The following is an 18,463-nucleotide window of genomic DNA, read 5'->3' as shown; positions in this document are numbered from 1 at the left end:
GTGTATTTTGGTACATGTCACACACATGTGAATGTTGTGGATCCACGCGTGGATTTAGCCCCATCAATGGGCAAAATCTGCAAGCAGAATTCAGACTAGCAAGAAAGTTTTCTTCTTTCCCGAGAAGCGCCATTTTGCATACTATGCCTAGGAAGCTTTGAAGGCCCCCCCACTAAGTGCTGCATGTCCAGAAAGAGCAATAGGCCAAAACCACGCGAAGGCCCTGTTCTCACTGGTGTAATTTTTTAAAGGATCTATGACATATTTGACATTAGTTTTTTGAGCCCATCAGACAGGTTTCTTTTTCCACTCAACGTTTCTGCCCACTAAAGCCAATGGGGAAGAAAATACACAGATGCCAGGGGGAAGCACATACAGCAGCTTGAAAATAAGCACAGCAAGTGTATTACGTAGATTTTTAAAAATCCCATCCCCAGCAGCCTGAATAACATGAATAGAGGGTTTAAGCACTCAACTCATGGCTCCTGTACATACTTCCCTTTGGAATAATATGCTGATGGCAATACCTTTTAAATAAACTACCTTCTTTTATTGTATCAGCAATAAATATTGGACTTTATTAATAAAGACATCAAACTCAAATTCGAAAACAAACACACAAGACGATTTAGAATAAGTGGTAAATGATGTAAATAGGCGTACTATCTAGCGCCACATTTAACATGGTTACTGGTTTAGTAGATTGACTGAAGGAACGTGAAACTTAAAACTTTACCCTTTATTAAATATATTCTAAAATGTAAACTAAAAATCATTATCTTTTGGAGCTGGAAGGAACAATATCCGGCTTTGCAGAATTCAAATTTTTTCTTTTCACATTGCATTTTTTTTACTGTACAGACTAAGATGAGGGAGCCTCGTATATTGTGTATGGAGAAGCTCAGGAGGCTTTGCATTCATTGGGTTTATCCGTTGGTGCTTTATCCCACCAGTTATTGACATCACTAGTTGTTTCGGTTGTTGCTCCAGCGTGCAAAGCTTTATCTGCAAGAGAGAAAAACTTGTCAGCCCACAAATATTTACAAGGACGGAAAAAAAAAAAAAAAAAAAAAAAGTTATGCAGGTGTTGTTTCACCAGAGACGGCACCAATCATGTTCGTGGCATGTGTAGGGTATTTTGCCTTTCCACACACTGCTGGGAATAGGCGGTTGTACGCGCCCAGGTACCTCCATATGGCCTTTTCCTATAAAGTTTGAATAGATTCAATCTATTTTTCTGTTATTTGTGGGAAGCGTTTGGTATTGCAACTTTAACCCCTTAGTGACGGAGCTTTTTTGCTTTTTTCCATTTTTGTTTTTTCCTACTCCCTTTTAAAAAAATCGTAGCTCCTTTATTTATCCACCGACGTCGCTGTATGAGGGCTTGTTTTTTGCGGGATGAGTTGTATTTTTCAATGGCACTATTTATTGTACCATATTATTTACTGAAAAACTTTTAAAAAATTCTTAGCGGAGAGAAATGGAAAAAAAACGACATTCCACCATCTTTCGGTGCGTCCCGTTTCTACACCACACAAATTGCAACAAAAACGACCTGATATTTTTATTCTATGGGTCAGTACGATTGCTACGATACCAAACTTGTATAGTATTTTTTTTGCTGTAGTACTTTTATTTATTTATTTTTTTAAGATATTTAATTTTTTTCAATTATTTTCTGCGGTCAGTTTGTGCGCGCAATACCTTTTTTATTTTTTCGTCGACGTAGTTGAGAAAGGGCTCATTTTTTGCAGGATGTCCTGTAGTTTCCGATAGTATCAATTTGGAATACATACGACTTTTTGATCGCTTTTTATTGCGTTTTTTTCTGGGAGACAGGGTAACTAAAAAAGTGTATTTCTGGCGTTCTTTATTTTTTTTTTCAGACGACGTTCACCGTGCAGGAAAAATAATGCACTACTTTGATAGATCGGACTTTTACGGACGCGGCGATATCAAGTACATATTTTTATTTTATGATTTTGATTTTTTAATAAGGATATGGCAAAAGGGGGTGATTTAAACTTTTATATCTTTTTTTTTTTTTTAACAATTAAAAAAAACTTTGAATATTTTTTTTACATTACTTTGAAGTCCCCCTGGGGGACTTTAACATGCGATGCTTTCATCGCTCCTGCAGTATGACGTAATGCTATAGCATTACGTCATACTGCTTTTTTACAGGCAGTCTTTCAAGCCACCCTGTGTGGATGGCTTGGGAGGCAGTCTGCTAAGGCAGCCCTGGGGCAATTCATTAGGCCCCCGGCTGCCATGACACCTGCACGGCTTCCCCAATCTCACCGCGGGGGAAGGGGGCCGGGCGGGACCCCCGAACAGCGTTCGGGGGATTTAAATGCCGCTGTCAGAATTGACAGCGGCATTTAAAGGGTTAATAGCCGCGCTGGCCGAACGGCCGAGCGCAGCTATTGCCCGCGGGTGTCAGCTGTAATAAACAGCTGATGCCCGCGCTGTATGGAGGGAGATAGCGCCGCTACCTCCCTCCATACACGTGCTGCAACAGCAGGACGTAGTTTTACGATAGAGCTGTCACTAAGGGGTTAAACGAATAGTAAGTAATTACTGTAATGCGCCAGAGTATCAGGGCCGGGTTTCATGGAGTTTTTATGGTTTTCTCTTGTTTAAAGGTAACCTGCCACGTCTCCACATGTGATGCTGTGGGGAAGTGACCACTTCCCTTTTAGCTAAATCCCACATACAAGAATAGCCAATAGTTTGTAGTTACATGTGAAGTGACAATTTATCAGTTTCCATTTCTAAACTCTTGTGATTTCAACAGAATATATATCTTAGTTGAAAATTAAGTCCCCTGAACCATCTAGGAGATTCGAACACTTAAATCCACATGTAATTTTGTACTAACTGATGCTTTCAGTGCAACTAACTGCTCCATACATCTCTATGCGAGCCCAACTAGATGGGGTTTCCAGGGTTTACATTGTAAAGAGAACTATAAACGCAGGGTAATGCAAAAACAATGGTGCAAAAGCAAAGCCAGTTTATATAATCCAAAACATGGCGCACTTGTCTTACCCTCTCGGAGTTATACTGCAATATGCAGGGCGATTCAAGAAGAATGGTGTAAAAGTCAGGCAGATTTAGTCATACACGAACAGACACAACAGCCAGAAAGACATGAAAAGACAACAACTCAGTCATTTGTAATACTAGACGACCTAAAACAAGGCATCTCGACTGCAGTGGATTCAATACGGGTGCTTTCACAGCGACAGAAATGTGCTGCATTACATATGGCAGATTCTGCGCCAAGAGCTGCATGCTGCCATGTGGATATTGTAGCGGAACTGAACCATTTTGTATTCCACATCAGAATCTACAGGTATACCTGTGGGTTTTGGTACGTTTTTCTGCAGCACCAGAATCAGCTCTGTGTTGCGGCACATAATGGAGAGAAATGTTGCCCACGTGAAAGCAACAGTAGATACGCCAGGATACATCTGGGCAGACCAGGACCATCAACTTGACATCTGCTATGTCACCAATGGCACCTACATCAAACATCTGTAAGGTACGTCAATGTGAAGAGCCTTTCTATCTTTTCATGCCATTCTAGCAGTTATGCGAATTCAAGTATGGAATAAAATAAATTGGTTTACTTTTGCACCATTGTTTTTGCATCACCCCGTATATTGCACCAAAATAATAGTATAAAATGTAAGATGGTAAAACTGCATTTTTTTGGATTGCTCTACTTGGCTAAAGGACTTTCTATGCTTGGGCCAAATTAATCACTTCTACACGTACTCATGTTATAGGGTAATTGATGGTGCCACCATAACTGCAACCCCTCCCACCCCCTATATTAGGTATATGTAGACTGAACTGTGCTACTGGCAGTTATTGGAGTATGACAGACTGCGAAAACTGGAAGTGGGTTTAGCAAGCCCAATATTGACCCGTGGACCCTATGGGTGATGATCTGCTGCCCTGGCCTCTTGAACTGTGTGACTGTGGCCTTGTGTAGAGCTCTACTGAAGGAGTTCCCTTCAGCAAGCATTTATGGTAAAAAGTGTAGTCCGGCATGTACTGCAATCAGGTGAACTGCAGGGAGTGTGAAGAGGCATAGTGTGCATCAAGAGTGTAATATAACCCACTCCAACTGTATTTCACACCCCAAATGTGCAAAGTGATCACATTCTTTATGTCAAGACCAAACCTTCCAAAGCAAATACACATAACAGACTCATTCAAATAAGGTATCGCAATATGCTAGTTACATATTTACAGGGAATTCGCTTTTGGTCAAAAAAGCACATCATTGCACCAATCAGTATTGGGAAGCAAGTTGTGCTCCTGCATCTCTGTGCCCTTCACGCTGGCATTGCAGACGGGGGAGGGGGGGGGGGGGGAGACGGACGGGACGGGGACACAAGTGGTTTAATGTATAGGAGGTCTTGTCATAAAGGGTGCAAAACAAAACATCTGACGGTTACCCAATTCTCCTCTAGGATTCCCATCGGCAGGTTCTGTACTTAGATCTGTCAATGATATAGTGAATACATGTTGAATAAAATATCCCATACCCCTTGATCAAATTGCTTTTAAGCACCTCTGTGTATTGTATAATCCTGGCCTCCCGCTGAAACCCTAGTAAAATACACCACAGCAGACTCTTCCAGTTCAGTCGTGGACACACTATTGTACCTACCTGTCAACAAGCTCCAAAAGTTTTTGTGACAATCTCGCTTTTAGCCTAAATAGCCGTCAGGCAGTGTGTCTATAGCAACTAGACTGTCAAACAACTAGTCTTTTCCATGCGTTTCCCTAGTTTACCTAACACTAAAGGCCCATTTAGACACAACGATTTTCGCTCAAAAGCCATCTTTTGAGCGATAATAGTTGCAGGTAAATGTGCCCATCTTTCACTTTTCTGCCAAAAGAGGATTTTCAGTTCGGCATAAAATCCATCATTCAGCAGAACAGCTGATAAAGACTGCACGCTGTGTTCTGCCTGGGGAGCGCGGATTACAGTGTCTCAGCTGTCAGCCCCGCAGCAGAACAAAGGGAACTTAGTCAGAGAACAGCGGGTGGTCTGCTCCCTGAATACAGTTCCCAGCGGCTCACATGCAAAATGATCGCTCAAAAGCCAAAAGCTTAAAAGCCGTGTAGACCGCTCCTCGAGCTGCTCTGCCTCCATGCTGGCAACGATTTAGGATCTAACTCAACGTCTCTGGAGAGAATACATAGGACATTCCACAACGGTCTACTGCCCATACAACCCTGTGATACAGAAATACACATTTTAATTACCTGATAAAGTGCCAAGGTTGGAGTTATCAAAAAACTTGTCCGGCCAGTAAGGTAAAGATTTCGATCTCACGTCAAAGAATTTCTCTTTAGGCGAATCGGTTTTCACTGGCAACTTTTGCTTTTTGCAAGGTGATGCAGTTAAAGTGCTGAACAAAGGCCCATCTGTCTTGTGTGGAGAAGCTGGACGCTTTCTGTAATGATCAGTATTTCCCGGAGAGCTAGCAGGAACGCTGTGTCGCTCCCTATTTGGGGACATTGGTGGAGGTTTGTGAGTTACGGTCTTACTTTGAGACAAGTCCCGCTTTCTCTGTAGCCCAGTTTTGCCCGGTGAAGTTATATAGCAAGACGACATCTCGGACTTCCTTGGAGAAACCTCTGTAGCGCTGCAAAGGTCTGTATTGCTATGAGACATCATGTCATCATGCAATGAACTAAGGAGTGTAGTAGGGGTCTTAGGAGACTGTTTCTTCAGCTGTTTAAGCTCTTCTTCATAAGAGGATATGTTACTAGGAAAAGCAGAGAGGAGGAGAGAAAAAAAGTCAAAACAGTAACAGGTTGTATTTCCTAGGAAAACCACAATGCCGCTGATCAACATTTAACCCTTTCCAATCCAGTCTGGAGCTGTACAGCCTTCAATCAGAATGTCTTCAGACGTCAATGTCAAAAAGATATCTGGCAGGGTATTCTTACTGTAGATTACTGGCTGCTCTGTTGTCAGGGGCCTCTCCAGCATGTCCCATACCGCAGTACTGGCTTTAGCCAGCAGATGGCGCCATTGGATAATGGCAGAAAGAGAAAGCCCCCTAGGAAACCCTGAATCCAAAATTGGATTGCAAAGGCTTAAAATAAATATATGGTCAGAAAATCATCCCATCATTAGAAGATGGACAAGTTAGAAGGGGGTTTCCAACCAAAAGCCATTCAGGACATCCTCAGGATAAACTCCCAGTGATCACGAGAATGGTGCATTTGAAGCCCCCCTACTGAACGGAGTGGTAGTGTGCATGTGTGACTGCTGCGCCATTCACTTCTATAGGACCAACTGAGGTAACAATGTATCACTCAGCTATCTGTACACAATGAATAGAGCGCTGGTCACATGTACTTACCATTGCCCCGTTCAGCAGGGGTCCTGCTGCAGTTGGACATTACTTGTAGTTTAACAAAGACATTTTGGTCCATGGTGTTTCTTTTTTTCAAATGTAGCATAAGGTTTGGCATTCCCTCACCACCATAGAAAAACTAAACAAAAAACATAATACACTATTGCATCCCTAGACCGCTCACCGCCGTCTCCCACGGTGGTAAAATGCTGTGATCCACCCCTGTGGGAAGGAGCCTGAAGTGTGGCTCTGCTGCAGTATGCAGCATATACCATAAGAGGCCATTTGTGAGCTGTATAGAAGGAGAAGCTTTTTTGCATTTAAGACCCCCCTTTTCTCTGACGTATGGTAAGAGGTGGAGTTTGTCATCCCCAAGTGCTTTATAACACTTCCTAGAAATGCCCTACTCTTACCGCATAGTTTAGAGAAGCTAAGGCAGGAGAGATGGCAGCCATACCTTGACAGCTGATGGCACCTTCTCTTGTACTGTGCAATTTCCCTTTTCAGCTCAGCATTCTTTGACTGTAGCACAAGCATAGCCGTGCTCTGCACGATGCCACTACCACCGCCGCAAGTCAGAGGGTACGCTGGGGCGCTGGAGCTTCCAGGACCAACTAAGGAAAAACATAAGAAATATTTTTACTTTTTCTGATATGATCAAGGAACACCCTCCTCTAAGGATTGAAGCCTCATTTACATGCCTGTATCATCTAGGTCTTTTTGTGATCTTCTGAGCTGCTCTCTTAATTTTCGTAAGCGTTCTTCTTTGTCCTCTACACAAGCTTTCAAGGATGAAATTCTAGGGAGCATGAAGAAATACATTTTAGTGTGGCTTATTGAGAGTATCAAGAAAAATCCCCTCCAGTGACTAGTCACAACGTTCTGTGGTCCTACAAAAAAAAAAAAAGCATCTCCCAAGGGCTCTAGAGCTGCTGAATTGCCTGGAGGGCTGCAAAATCTCTGCAGACATGTGAATTTTTATTTCCTTCCAGATCCAGCTTACTATATTTCCCCTTACAGTCTACATAGCAGCACAATGAGGAGGGTTAATTCTCCCTGTATACTATTAAGATGGGGTTTTAACTGGTTTCATTAAAATTCCATCCAACTACAGCCCCCTGACCCTTTAGAAAGGATGCCTCTCCCCCCCCCCCCCCCCTCACTTTGTTTTTTCCCCGGTTTTGTGTGGACGAGGACAGATTGTTAAACTGGTTCCCTACTGCTTTACCATGCTGGACTTCCTAGATCGTGCATTCCCCAGCACAAGCCATATACTGCGTTCTGCCATTGTGCAGCGAGCTTGTTGGCACTAATGCACCTTTACTTTTCTTCCCTATAGGCAGTCCATTATAGCATTCTTCATCACATCATATGTGTGGGGAAGAGGTTCCCTAAGGCCCAATGTCCACGGGTGGATTTGAATTGCAGAGGATCCGAAATTCAAGCCGCCCATAGGGAAGCATGGGCGTCCGCAATGGAAGTAAAGCTTGCGGATTTGCTTTGCAGATCTTTTGGTCCGGAAAACAAATCACAGCATGCTCCATTTCAGTGTGGTTCCCGCAAGGACGGCTTCCATTGAAGTCAATGGAAGCTGTCCGATTTGCGGCCCACCCACAGCTGACACTGCAGACGGGCTGCGGATTTTAAAAGAATACATAAGTCTGTACTGCGGATGTCTGAGCCCTAAAAAGGGCTGTAGTTAGAGGTTAACTCTTTTGTATGTTATGACAGATGGAATTTTAAAGAATCGATTTAAACACCATCATTGTACCATTTAGTTTAAGGAAAAGCAGATCAACGAGTGTAAAGGGGCTTTTCGGGGGATTGATGAAGTGGATTTTATTCATGATGCATATTTTTTATATCACACACAGCTAAACCGGACATACTTACTGCTGCTCTGTAGATTTGGTCAGCTTCATTCTGTCCATCTCGCCCTTCACGACTTGATCTCTGAGGCGCTCTATTTCATTCTTGTAGGGTGCTGCACCTTTGGAAACCTTTTCCTTGTTTAAGAAAGAAAAAAGTTAAGCCCCAAAGTCAAAACCAAGTTTTATCAGATTTGTGAAAACAGCTGAAAGTGTTTAAGGACCTACAACGAGCCCTACAACAAATAGTGCGCAAATATTACCATACACAAGACTACATGTACAGAGGGGAAGACTTCCCAATCATCTGAATACTTACATATTGCAATCTTAGGAGTAAACAGCAAAGTAGCCATTAACCCATAAAAGGCAGCACTGAATCCGTTAGACGACTCATGGAATAACATTCATAGAGATGCATTGTCTTAAAGGAGATGTCCCGCGCCGAAACGGGTTTTTTTTTTTTTCAACCCCCCCCCCCGTTCGGCGCGAGACAACCCCGATGCAGGGGTTAAAAAAACCACCCGCACAGCGCTTACCTGAATCCCGGCGGTCCGGCGTCTTCATACTCACCTGCTGAAGATGGCCGCCGGGATCCTCTGTCTTCGTGGACCGCAGCTCTTCTGTGCGGTCCACTGCCGATTCCAGCCTCCTGATTGGCTGGAATCGGCACGTGACGGGGCGGAGCTACACGGAGCCGCTCTCTGGCACGAGCGGCTCCATAGAAGACTGCTGAAGACCCGGACTGCACAAGCGCGGCTAATTTGGCCATCGGAGGCCAAAAATTAGTCGGCACCATGGAGACGAGGACGCCAGCAACGGAGCAGGTAAGTAAAAAACTTTTTATAACTTCTGTATGGCTCATAATTAATGCACAATGTATATTACAAAGTGCATTATTATGGCCATACAGAAGTGTATAGACCCACTTGCTGCCTCGGGACATCTCCTTTAATGCCCTTTTACACGGCCTGCTTGTTGCACATAACGTTCTTTGCTTGGGCAGTATAAAAAGGCACAGACAAAATCTGCCGATGAACTAGTGAACGCTCATTTGTCAGCTGATCGTTGCTCTTCATAAAAAGGTTTGCTGGTCAGCCACATAACTCCCCGTGTGAACTGAGACATCTATAGCCGGATCATGTAATAAGGAAAGTAAAACAGTGTTGATCTGGTCAATGCTTGAAGATCGATAATCATAACATGGGGCTGAGAATCGACCCATATTAAAAGAATATAACTAGAGATGAGAGAGTATACTCGCTAAGGCACATTACTCGAGCGAGTAGTGCCTTAGCCGAGTATCTCCCCGCTCGTCTCTAAAGATTCGGGGGCTGGCGCGGGTGACAGGTGAGTTGCGGCGGGGAGCAGGAAGGACCGGGAGGGGGTGGGGGGGGGGGGGGCGAGAGAGAGATCTCCCCTCTGTTCCTCCCCGCTCTCCGCCGCCAGCCTCCGAATCTTTAGAGATGAGCGGGGAGATACTCGGCTAAGGCACTACTCGCTCGAGTAATGTGCCTTAGCGAGTATACTCGCTCATCTCTAAATATAACCTAACCTGTACAAAAATCAGCTGCTTCACTCCTTTATCTACCACTACCATCGATTCCAAGAGTACAGAGATCTGAGAGAGAGCAGTCGAAAGGCTAATGCTACATCCCCGAGGTCCAGTAGGATATCCCCCTCTCTAGGTCCCATCGTTATCTTGGCTGGAATAGAAGGGTGAACGATGAGGATTCCGCTTCCCATTTGTTTTCTGTACTCACGAGTGCAAGAAGTGGACAGAGGACTATATAGCGCTCTGGAGCACTACTGTAGTACTCAGGAGGACATGCTGCGATTTTTCAGTCAAGCGATCTTGCACAAACAGATAGTCTTTAATGGGTCCATGGACAGCTCACAGATGGAAAAAAGATGCCTACGTGAATGTTCCCCAACAGATTACCTCTAGAGAGGTGGAGAAAAAAATCTGTTGCTACCTGGAAACAAACCTGGATTACTTTCTACCATGAAAAGCCCTGCCTCCTCCTCTCCTTACACAAACTTCTACCTGGCCCTCCTTACTTTACCACTACCAAGATGCAAAGTGCAAGTGCAAAGTGCCGGCCAAGTTTCATGCAGGGAGCGCCTACAGCTAAATGGTTAGTAGAGCAGTGTATTTTGGCATTGCCTATTTTACCTGGAGAACCTGTATTTCCTCCAGCGCTGCCTGGAAATGCTTTTCCTTTTCATTCATCTTAACCTCCATCTCAGAAAGCGCGGACTCTGCGGTGTTGGAGCGCAGCTGCTCTTCCAGCAGTAATGCCTTCTCCGCTTTTTCTTTGGCATCTGCTTTGGCAGAGCTCAGCTCATTTTCCAGACTCTGGACCAGACGCTGCTTTTCCTGCAAAACACCAGTAGACACGAGTCATCTCTAGGACATTAATGCATGTAATTGGTTGAAAGGATGCCTTCTGCTAGGCTTGCATAGACTATACACTGGCACAGAACAGTTAGCATTGTAAAGCTCCCAAGATTACTTCAAAACTGCCAAGTGAGGGGAGGAAAGACTAGGAAGCCGTCCAACAATAACTGCAGGGCTACAAAACAATAGTCCGCTAGATTAGAGCAGCTCAGCTGTAAGATCATTTGAATACAGCTTCTACTTCTGAATTATAAAAAAGGCAAATGAGAAATCATGAACTTTGAACTTTCAACTAAGGCACATTATATAAGTGGCAGTAGAGAACTTTTTTTTTTTTTTTTTTAGGAAACAGTGTAATAGATACTGAATTTATACGATTAGTTTTGCCATGTGTAAAAAAGTAGACCCTGCATGTCAGAGCAAAACAAATAAGCCAGATAGGACAACAGCATATCAGAGTGAATCCTTGTGTTTGTGCACAAGTCCACATGGAACATCCCCAGAGGATACAACAGCAGCTCCGTTTATGAGATTTGAACACACAAATTGACTATTTGGATTTCTCAACTCTGCAGCACATCAATTCATTTCAGCCCTTACAATGCAGAGGGGTGAAATATGTATGTTACACATATGGAGATTGATGATTTCCCATTACATTTGGGAGTGGACAAGAGGCTTCTGCCCACAACTAGGAAGATGCTCAGGTGTATAAAGTTACTACTCCCTTGAACCGCATACCGTACGTATTTTTCACTTTATAAGATGCACCTTTTCCCCCTCCAAAGCAGGGGGGGGGGGGGGGGGGCAGAGTTGCTGCGTCTTATAAAGTAAATATGCCAAAAACTTCGTTCCGATCGCCATTTTAGCGCATTCGCGAATTTACCGCGCGAACGCGATTTAGTTCGCGCGATTGTGTGAAACTCGCGATCACACGAACAATTGTGCGACCAGTCTCCTCCCCACTGCCGCCCATACATACCTGTGATTGGTGGAGGCGGGGAGCAGCAGTAGTACCCGCCGGCGCTCACCACCAAACGGCTTCCTTCCTTCCTCCTGCGTCAAAGACGCACCGCTGTGATATAGACCGGTGCGTCTTATAAAGCGGAAAATACGGTACTTTTACCGAGGTAAAAAGTATATCAAGGTCAAGCCACAAAATCTATATTCCTACCCTTTATTTGAATGGTATGGCTTCATAAAAAGTTCTAAGCAAATGAAAAGTTACTTGTGTTGGCTTAAAAAAAAAAAAAAAAGTCCCGACATGCAGCAACTCCCCATTACATAAACCAAGTAGCAATAATATTTCAGCTGCACTTGATTAAAGGGGTTGTCCCACGCCGAAACGTTTTTTTTTTCCCAATAGCCCCCCCGTTCGGCGCGAGACAAACCCGATGCAGGGGTTTAAAAAAAACAAAAAACGGACAGTGCTTACCTGAATCCCCGCGCTCCGGTGACTTCTTACTTACCTTGTGAAGATGGCCGCCGGCATCTTCTCCCTCAGTGGACCGCAGGTCTTCTGTGCGGTCCATGACCGATTCCAGCCTCCTGATTGGCTGGAATCGGCACGTGACGGGGCGGAGCTACGAGGAGCCGTTCTCCGGCACGAGCGGCCCCATTCAGAAAAGAAGAAGACCGGACTGCGCAAGCGCGTCTAATTGGGCGATTAGACGCTGAAAATTAGACGGCACCATGGAGACGAGGACGCTAGCAACGGAACAGGTAAGTGAATAACTTCTGTATGGCTCATAACTAATGCACAATGTACATTACAAAGTGCATTAATATGGCCATACAGAAGTGTATAGACCCACTTGCTTTTGCGGGACAACCCCTTTAAGCCTTAAGTGGTGCAGGCAAGGACTACGCAAGAGTCCGGAGGATTGTATAATTTAGGTCAACATCGATGACCTATCTGACCCTAGCACAGTCCAGTAAAAGCATAGAAACAGATTCTTAATGCATGTTGAACTACTATACCTTTAATTCCGCCTGGACATCTTTCAGAGTTTCACGCAATCGTACATTTTCTTCTTCTAAGATGTCAGAATTGACAGATGGTGCAATTTGTTGTATCTTTTGCAGCAGTTCCTTATTTTCTTTTTTCTTCTTTTCCAAGTCGGCATCTAAACTCTTGAGATACGTCACCGTGTCTCGCTTTATTTTAGGCTGAATGATTATCTGTGAACAAACATTACAGAATTTCCATGATATCTTCCAAGTGTTAAAAAGGTATCAAAACAGAAACTAAATGTTTTCAGTCATACGCTTTAACAAATATTTGTTGGTGCATCAACATTTAATGACACCCTTTAGAAGTGCTCAGCAGAAGGTGGAGCTCACTGGAACAATATGGCCAGAAAGAAATTACATCAGCTTGTTCTATCAAACTACTAACGACAACTTGTCAGTAGGTATGTATGCGAGTGCTTTTTCATGCTCCGCCCTCCATCATCGAAGGTCCTACAACATATATAAAACACAGAGTCTGACCGACAGAAGAAGAACAACACAGTTAGGGCTCTTAAAGGTGATGACAAAAACTACAAATGAGAATACAACTCTGATGTTATCTCAGACAACTCAGCGGTCCTGACAGGAGACACCGACCTACTGCCCCCCCACCCAGAGATCCAGGGGCCTGAATGACCTGCAGTGATGTCACTGCTGTGGGAGGAGCCAAACTGTCTTGCGTGAGAGACAAGATGGATGTAGTAGAGCTGTTTGTGTGTTGTGTGATCATAATGGATGTACCATGTAGCACAGCTGTGTAGTGCATTGCGCCACCAGGAACACTGGTACTATAATTTCCTAATTACTAGTCCTTTTCTGAAAAGTAGATGTCGTGCATGAAACGGATTAAGGTTTTTTTTTAAAACAACTAGATCTACCATAAAAAAATTTATCTGTGGTGGTCTGACCAAACACTCACCATGAACGTGAGACATGGAAACAACCAAGCAACCACGATTGTTTCCATATGTATTTGAACTCTTTGAGGATGGCTCGACTTTTGGCATTAAGGAATATAATTTTGTCTCTGCGAACTAAAGCAAAGGGTGAAATTTCTTCCGTTCGCACCAGTAGAAGAAAGACTTCCAGACACTGTGGTATATACATGAGGAAGATTTCTTGGCTAACAGTCTGAATGACTTGTTCCAAGAAGCCACAAGTTCTTAACATGACAGCCTCAACAGCCATGCCGTTGACTAAAGTATGGACATACTGGGATGGAAGAGGGGTCCTTTTGAAATAAGATGATCTGAGGCGTAGGCACCAGTAGTAAGAAGCAGGATGGCTATATGGACAAATTACCTGTCACCCGGGCCGTTCTGACCAGATTATTGGGAGGTGTTAGGACCAAACTCCCTGCCACGTTCCTTCAAAAACTGTGTGCAAGCATACAAAGAATTGATACTGTTCTGAACGCAAAAGGATAGTCACACCAAATATTGCTTTGATTTAGAATTCTCTCTTCACCCACTGTGCTAATTGACTCTGCAACATTAGTTTTTGTTAGAGGGTTTTTAAAAATAGAACGTTTTTAGTTACTTTTTTTCCCACACCTGCCTAAAACGTTTGCACAATAAAACTCATACATTATGCATGATGTAATCAGTGTTGATGGCAGCACTCAAGCCTTTAAAAGGAAACGTTCAGCGATGTTGACGCTCTCTGCTGTTAGAGGTTGTGGGCACATTAGCAGAGCATGGGTGGTCATAATATCAACTATCTGCCGCTCAAGACTGGCATACATATCAGTCAATAACCAGTCAAAAATAAATAAATATAGACACCCTTGTGGGGGGGGGGGGGGGGGGGGGGCGCGCGCAAGTTTTTCACTGAAATGCAGGCATCATGAAGGTGATTAGATGAGAAGGAACCAAGTAAAGGAAGCCCGCCCCTGGCCACAGTAAACTGAGTGGAGGCCAGGAGAAAGAGCCCTCCCCTGTCCAAGCCCACCCACCACGTGTGCTACACCAAAGCCAGGGACTAAAGTAAGGCTTGAGGCCCGGAATATACCACTGTCAGCGGCCATCCCTGACAATACCCAGTGGCGATCTGCACCCACGGATGCCGTGAACACCACTCTGAAAGAAGAGAACACGCAGCCACAAAAAGCATGTGGCCTACCCACAGGTGAGACCCAGAAATCTTGCTTGTTTGTAGGTGACAAAATACCTATTTTCCACCATAACTTGCAAATAAATTTGTTAAAAATCAGACAATGTGATTCTCTGGATGTGTTTTATCATGTTGTCTCTCATAGTTGAGGTCTACCTATGATGTCAATTACAGGCCTCATCTTTTTAAGTGGGAGAACTTGTACAATTGGTATCTGACTAAATACTTTTTTGCCCCCACTGTATAACCTACAGAAATGCATTATTTTATTTTATATACAATCATACAAGCTTATAATTCGCTTTTCTGTGTGCAATTTACTAAGCTACTTTATCACCAAAAACAATTCGGGAACCCACAGTCCATTTTATTTACCTTCAGTCTCCTTGTTAGATGTTCGATGAGTCCAGCAATGCGCCTGTTTTCCCCAAGTACTCGGTCGCTCAGCCTTGTGGTATCACAGTGCAGGTCTTTAAACTCTTCCAGCCACACCGTGAATTCTTTTTTGCATTGCATTTCTTTTTTCAGATCAGTTTCTATACCATTTAGCTCCACTTGGGCCTCAGACAGGTCATCTACAACAAGCTACACATAAGAAAAATTACGTTAAAATCCTCCAGTGACAAACCTTACTTTATTAGTAGTGTGGGGTCACGTGGCATACATACCGTCATCATATCCGTTTTTTTAATTATCAGTTGGTTCATATATTCAGCTTGACGGCTCTTAAGCTCCTTTGCTGCCTCCTTAGACCATCTCGTGCCATGCTGTTCAAGAGACCGACACTGAAGCAGCAACTCCTGGTTTTTCTTTTGCACCTCACATAATTCACTCTCATAGTCCTGGACCAACTCGTAATTTTTATCTTTCACTGCTGAAGACCTATCGATACCCTACAAAACAATTTTTAGAACCATCGTTAGGACATTAAAATATGGTCAAGATTCAGAGCTGCAATAATAGACAGATATCTATATGGATGAGCCAATGCGCCTGTGTAAGCAGTGAAGGGGCCATGGCTCCTAAACCCTTTAAAGACATGACCATTTTTGGCAATAAGGAAAAAATTTTAGGGGGGCGGGGGGGGGGGGAAGGAATATTTTTTTATCTCCATCTCTACTTTTCAAAGCCATAACTTTATTTTTCCGTCAACATGACCATATGAGGACTTGATTTTTGTGCTTCCGAATGTAGGTTTTTATTGGCATCAATATTTTGGGTATCGATTTGTGTATTTGTATAGGCTGGGCAAAAGGGTGCCGGTAATTTGTTCTACGTCTGCTTGTCGCAATGGAACGCAGTTAGAACAAAGCTCTGGATGGCCCTTGTCTGGAGTCGGACATGGCGCTAAAGCAGCAATTATACAATTTACTGTATTATAGACAATTGCAAGATGTACTGCAGAAGAGACAGAAGCACAGGACAGCTAGCCACCAGGCAGAGCAGAGGTGTGGGATAATGATCCCAGGATTCCTTGCTGTGAGAGTTGTAGCTTCTTGTGAGAAGAGAAACTGCTGCCTGCATAGCGAGTCCTCACCACCTACCACGGCGAACACACCCTTAGAGTGCCCTGCCTAGGCCTGAACCTGGGACCTAAATTTTTGATGTTGGTAGTGAAGAACCAGTGATGAAAGTAGTAGCCAGCGGCAAAGCGCGGCGCAAACGAATCCGCCCATTGCACAGAGCTACGTCATCGGGCACAATTTACAGCTTCACACACGCAGCTTCTGACTTTCTGCACCAATAAAAGGAAAAAAAAGGACCTAGCGGGTCAAGAGTTACAGGAGCCGCTGCCAGGGAAGAGAAGCTCATAACTCCCCTGAAAAGGACTTTGATGTACCCCTTTTTCTTTCAAGGTTATGACAGACAACTGCACAGTTAACTCCATGGTTATTCCTCCTTGATGGGTCAACAGGGAAAGTCCTGCATGCCTGTATTCCCTGAACCCAAGAGCTAGTTGGAGTCCAGCAAGAACAATATCTGCCCCTTACAGACGCTAAAGGCCCATTTAGACAACGATTATCGCTCAAAATTCTCTCAAAAGCCAACATTTAGGCGATAATCATTGCGTCTATCTTGCGCCCGTCGTGCAGTTATCGTTAAAGATTCGCTTATCGTTGTCTTTCAGTCCGCTTAAAATCCATCGTTCGGCCGTTTGCTTTTCGTTTGGTCAAAATGACGTCATTCAGTGATTTTACAGGACTTTTCAATGCAAACATCACACAACGATAATAAAACGACTGAAACGACTTTTTAATTAGGGAAAAAATGTCCGTCTTTAAAAGCAAAACCATTGCTCACTTTTATCATTATAATGAATTTCAAGCAATAATCTGTGTGTCTAAATGGGGCTTAAGCTAAAACTAGGAGCGGTGCCCACAGAAGGGGTGTAGCTAGTGGGAGGAGAGAACACTTTCTGCTTAGTGTCTGCCTGCCAGTAGCTATATCCAAGGTCTTCAGCTGTGTCTTTCAATGATACAGGCAAGAAAAAACTGGACGTCAACAATGTAGACCCTGAACTGAATATTTGAACTGCCTGTAAAAAGGAGTTGTTTTTTTTTACCTGGAAGCATTACCTTCACCACTTTGAACCTGCTAGATCTCTGCAGGGATGATTAGTACCTTCTGACACCTGGATTACATAACCTTTAGTATAGTATAATATATATATCATATATTTGGGGGGGTTGGCACGGCAATTGACTTAATCAATCACTTATCCAAACGATAGGTCTGATTAGTGGGAGTCTCACTGCCGAGACCCCCACTGATCCTGAGAATGGAGGTCCTGTGCTCCCCCTCTCCTTTCCGCAGGCTCACTGCACCCATCACAGTGATGTGGAGATTGAATGGGGAGACAGTAGCGCATATGCTGTACCACCCTTTCCTTTTTCATGGCACTTCTGGAGATGGCAGAGTACAAAGTGCTTGGCCATCTACGCCAGCCCCATTGAAATGAGTGGCGTGCAAGAGTGATTGTTATTCCATTGAAGATCCACATCACAGAGGGTGGGTGCAATGAGCCAACAGTGACCAGAAGAGATGCATTTCCCATCTTGGTGGAGGCCTCAGCAGTGAGACTCCCACCGATCAAACTTATCACCTACCCTACGAGTAGGTGATAATTCTGGTGCAACCCCTTTATGTCACCCAGACCAGAATTATACCTTAAACTTATGCAGCAGATTTTCGATCTGAGAATTTAGCTTGGTATGTTCAGTTTCCAGATTTCCAAAAGTCTTGGAGCGTGTTGATGAAAGACCTTCTTTTATCGCACTCATCGATTGTTTTTGAGCTTCAGTTTCTCTTTTGAGATCCCTGGAGAGGTTTTTCAGCAAACTCTGATGATTTGTATAAATGGTGGAAACATTTTCCACAAGATCCTATAAAAAGAAAAAAAAAAAAAAAGGACATTTCTTAGAGATTGTCATATTTCATTTAGCCAGCCAATAGGAAATCCTGTTCTACAACTGTAAACATCAATATTACCTTCCATTCTTGATTCTTTCTTTCTAAAGATTCAGTACATACTGCTAGTTGATCTACTTCTTCAGAAGTTTCATTCCGTGTTGAGCGCAAAAGAGTAACCAAACTTTCCAGAGAAGAGATCTTTGTCTCCAGTTTATAGTTCTTCACCATTGCATCTGACACTTTCTGGAATAAATGCACCAACATCC

General features: G+C 43.7%; 1 protein-coding gene across 5 annotated transcripts in view; it reads right to left on the bottom strand.

Moving 5' to 3' along the window:
• Window positions 1-528: 528 nt before the first annotated feature.
• Window positions 529-18,463, bottom strand: part of LOC136572918 (centromere-associated protein E-like) — a 73,664-nt gene continuing 55,729 nt past the window's right edge. For 4 of the 5 annotated variants that reach the window (XM_066573944.1, XM_066573941.1, XM_066573943.1 and 1 more), the window contains 12 exons: window positions 18,276-18,440; window positions 17,954-18,169; window positions 15,455-15,679; window positions 15,162-15,371; window positions 12,642-12,842; window positions 10,437-10,640; window positions 8,286-8,398; window positions 7,094-7,191; window positions 6,850-7,006; window positions 5,290-5,795; window positions 4,473-4,517; window positions 529-1,005 (listed from right to left, as the gene is read on the bottom strand). In XM_066573944.1, the coding sequence (XP_066430041.1) occupies window positions 902-1,005; window positions 4,473-4,517; window positions 5,290-5,795; window positions 6,850-7,006; window positions 7,094-7,191; window positions 8,286-8,398; window positions 10,437-10,640; window positions 12,642-12,842; window positions 15,162-15,371; window positions 15,455-15,679; window positions 17,954-18,169; window positions 18,276-18,440 (2,244 nt within the window). In that variant the 3' untranslated portion in view covers window positions 529-901. The remainder of the gene's footprint in view (window positions 1,006-4,472; window positions 4,518-5,289; window positions 5,796-6,849; window positions 7,007-7,093; window positions 7,192-8,285; window positions 8,399-10,436; window positions 10,641-12,641; window positions 12,843-15,161; window positions 15,372-15,454; window positions 15,680-17,953; window positions 18,170-18,275; window positions 18,441-18,463) is intronic. The other variant, XM_066573942.1, reaches the window with a different exon arrangement.

The sequence above is a fragment of the Eleutherodactylus coqui genome, chromosome 7 (assembly GCF_035609145.1).
Source record: "Eleutherodactylus coqui strain aEleCoq1 chromosome 7, aEleCoq1.hap1, whole genome shotgun sequence".
Lineage (NCBI taxonomy): Eukaryota > Metazoa > Chordata > Amphibia > Anura > Eleutherodactylidae > Eleutherodactylus > Eleutherodactylus coqui.
This window is presented reverse-complemented; position numbering and strand designations above follow the sequence as displayed.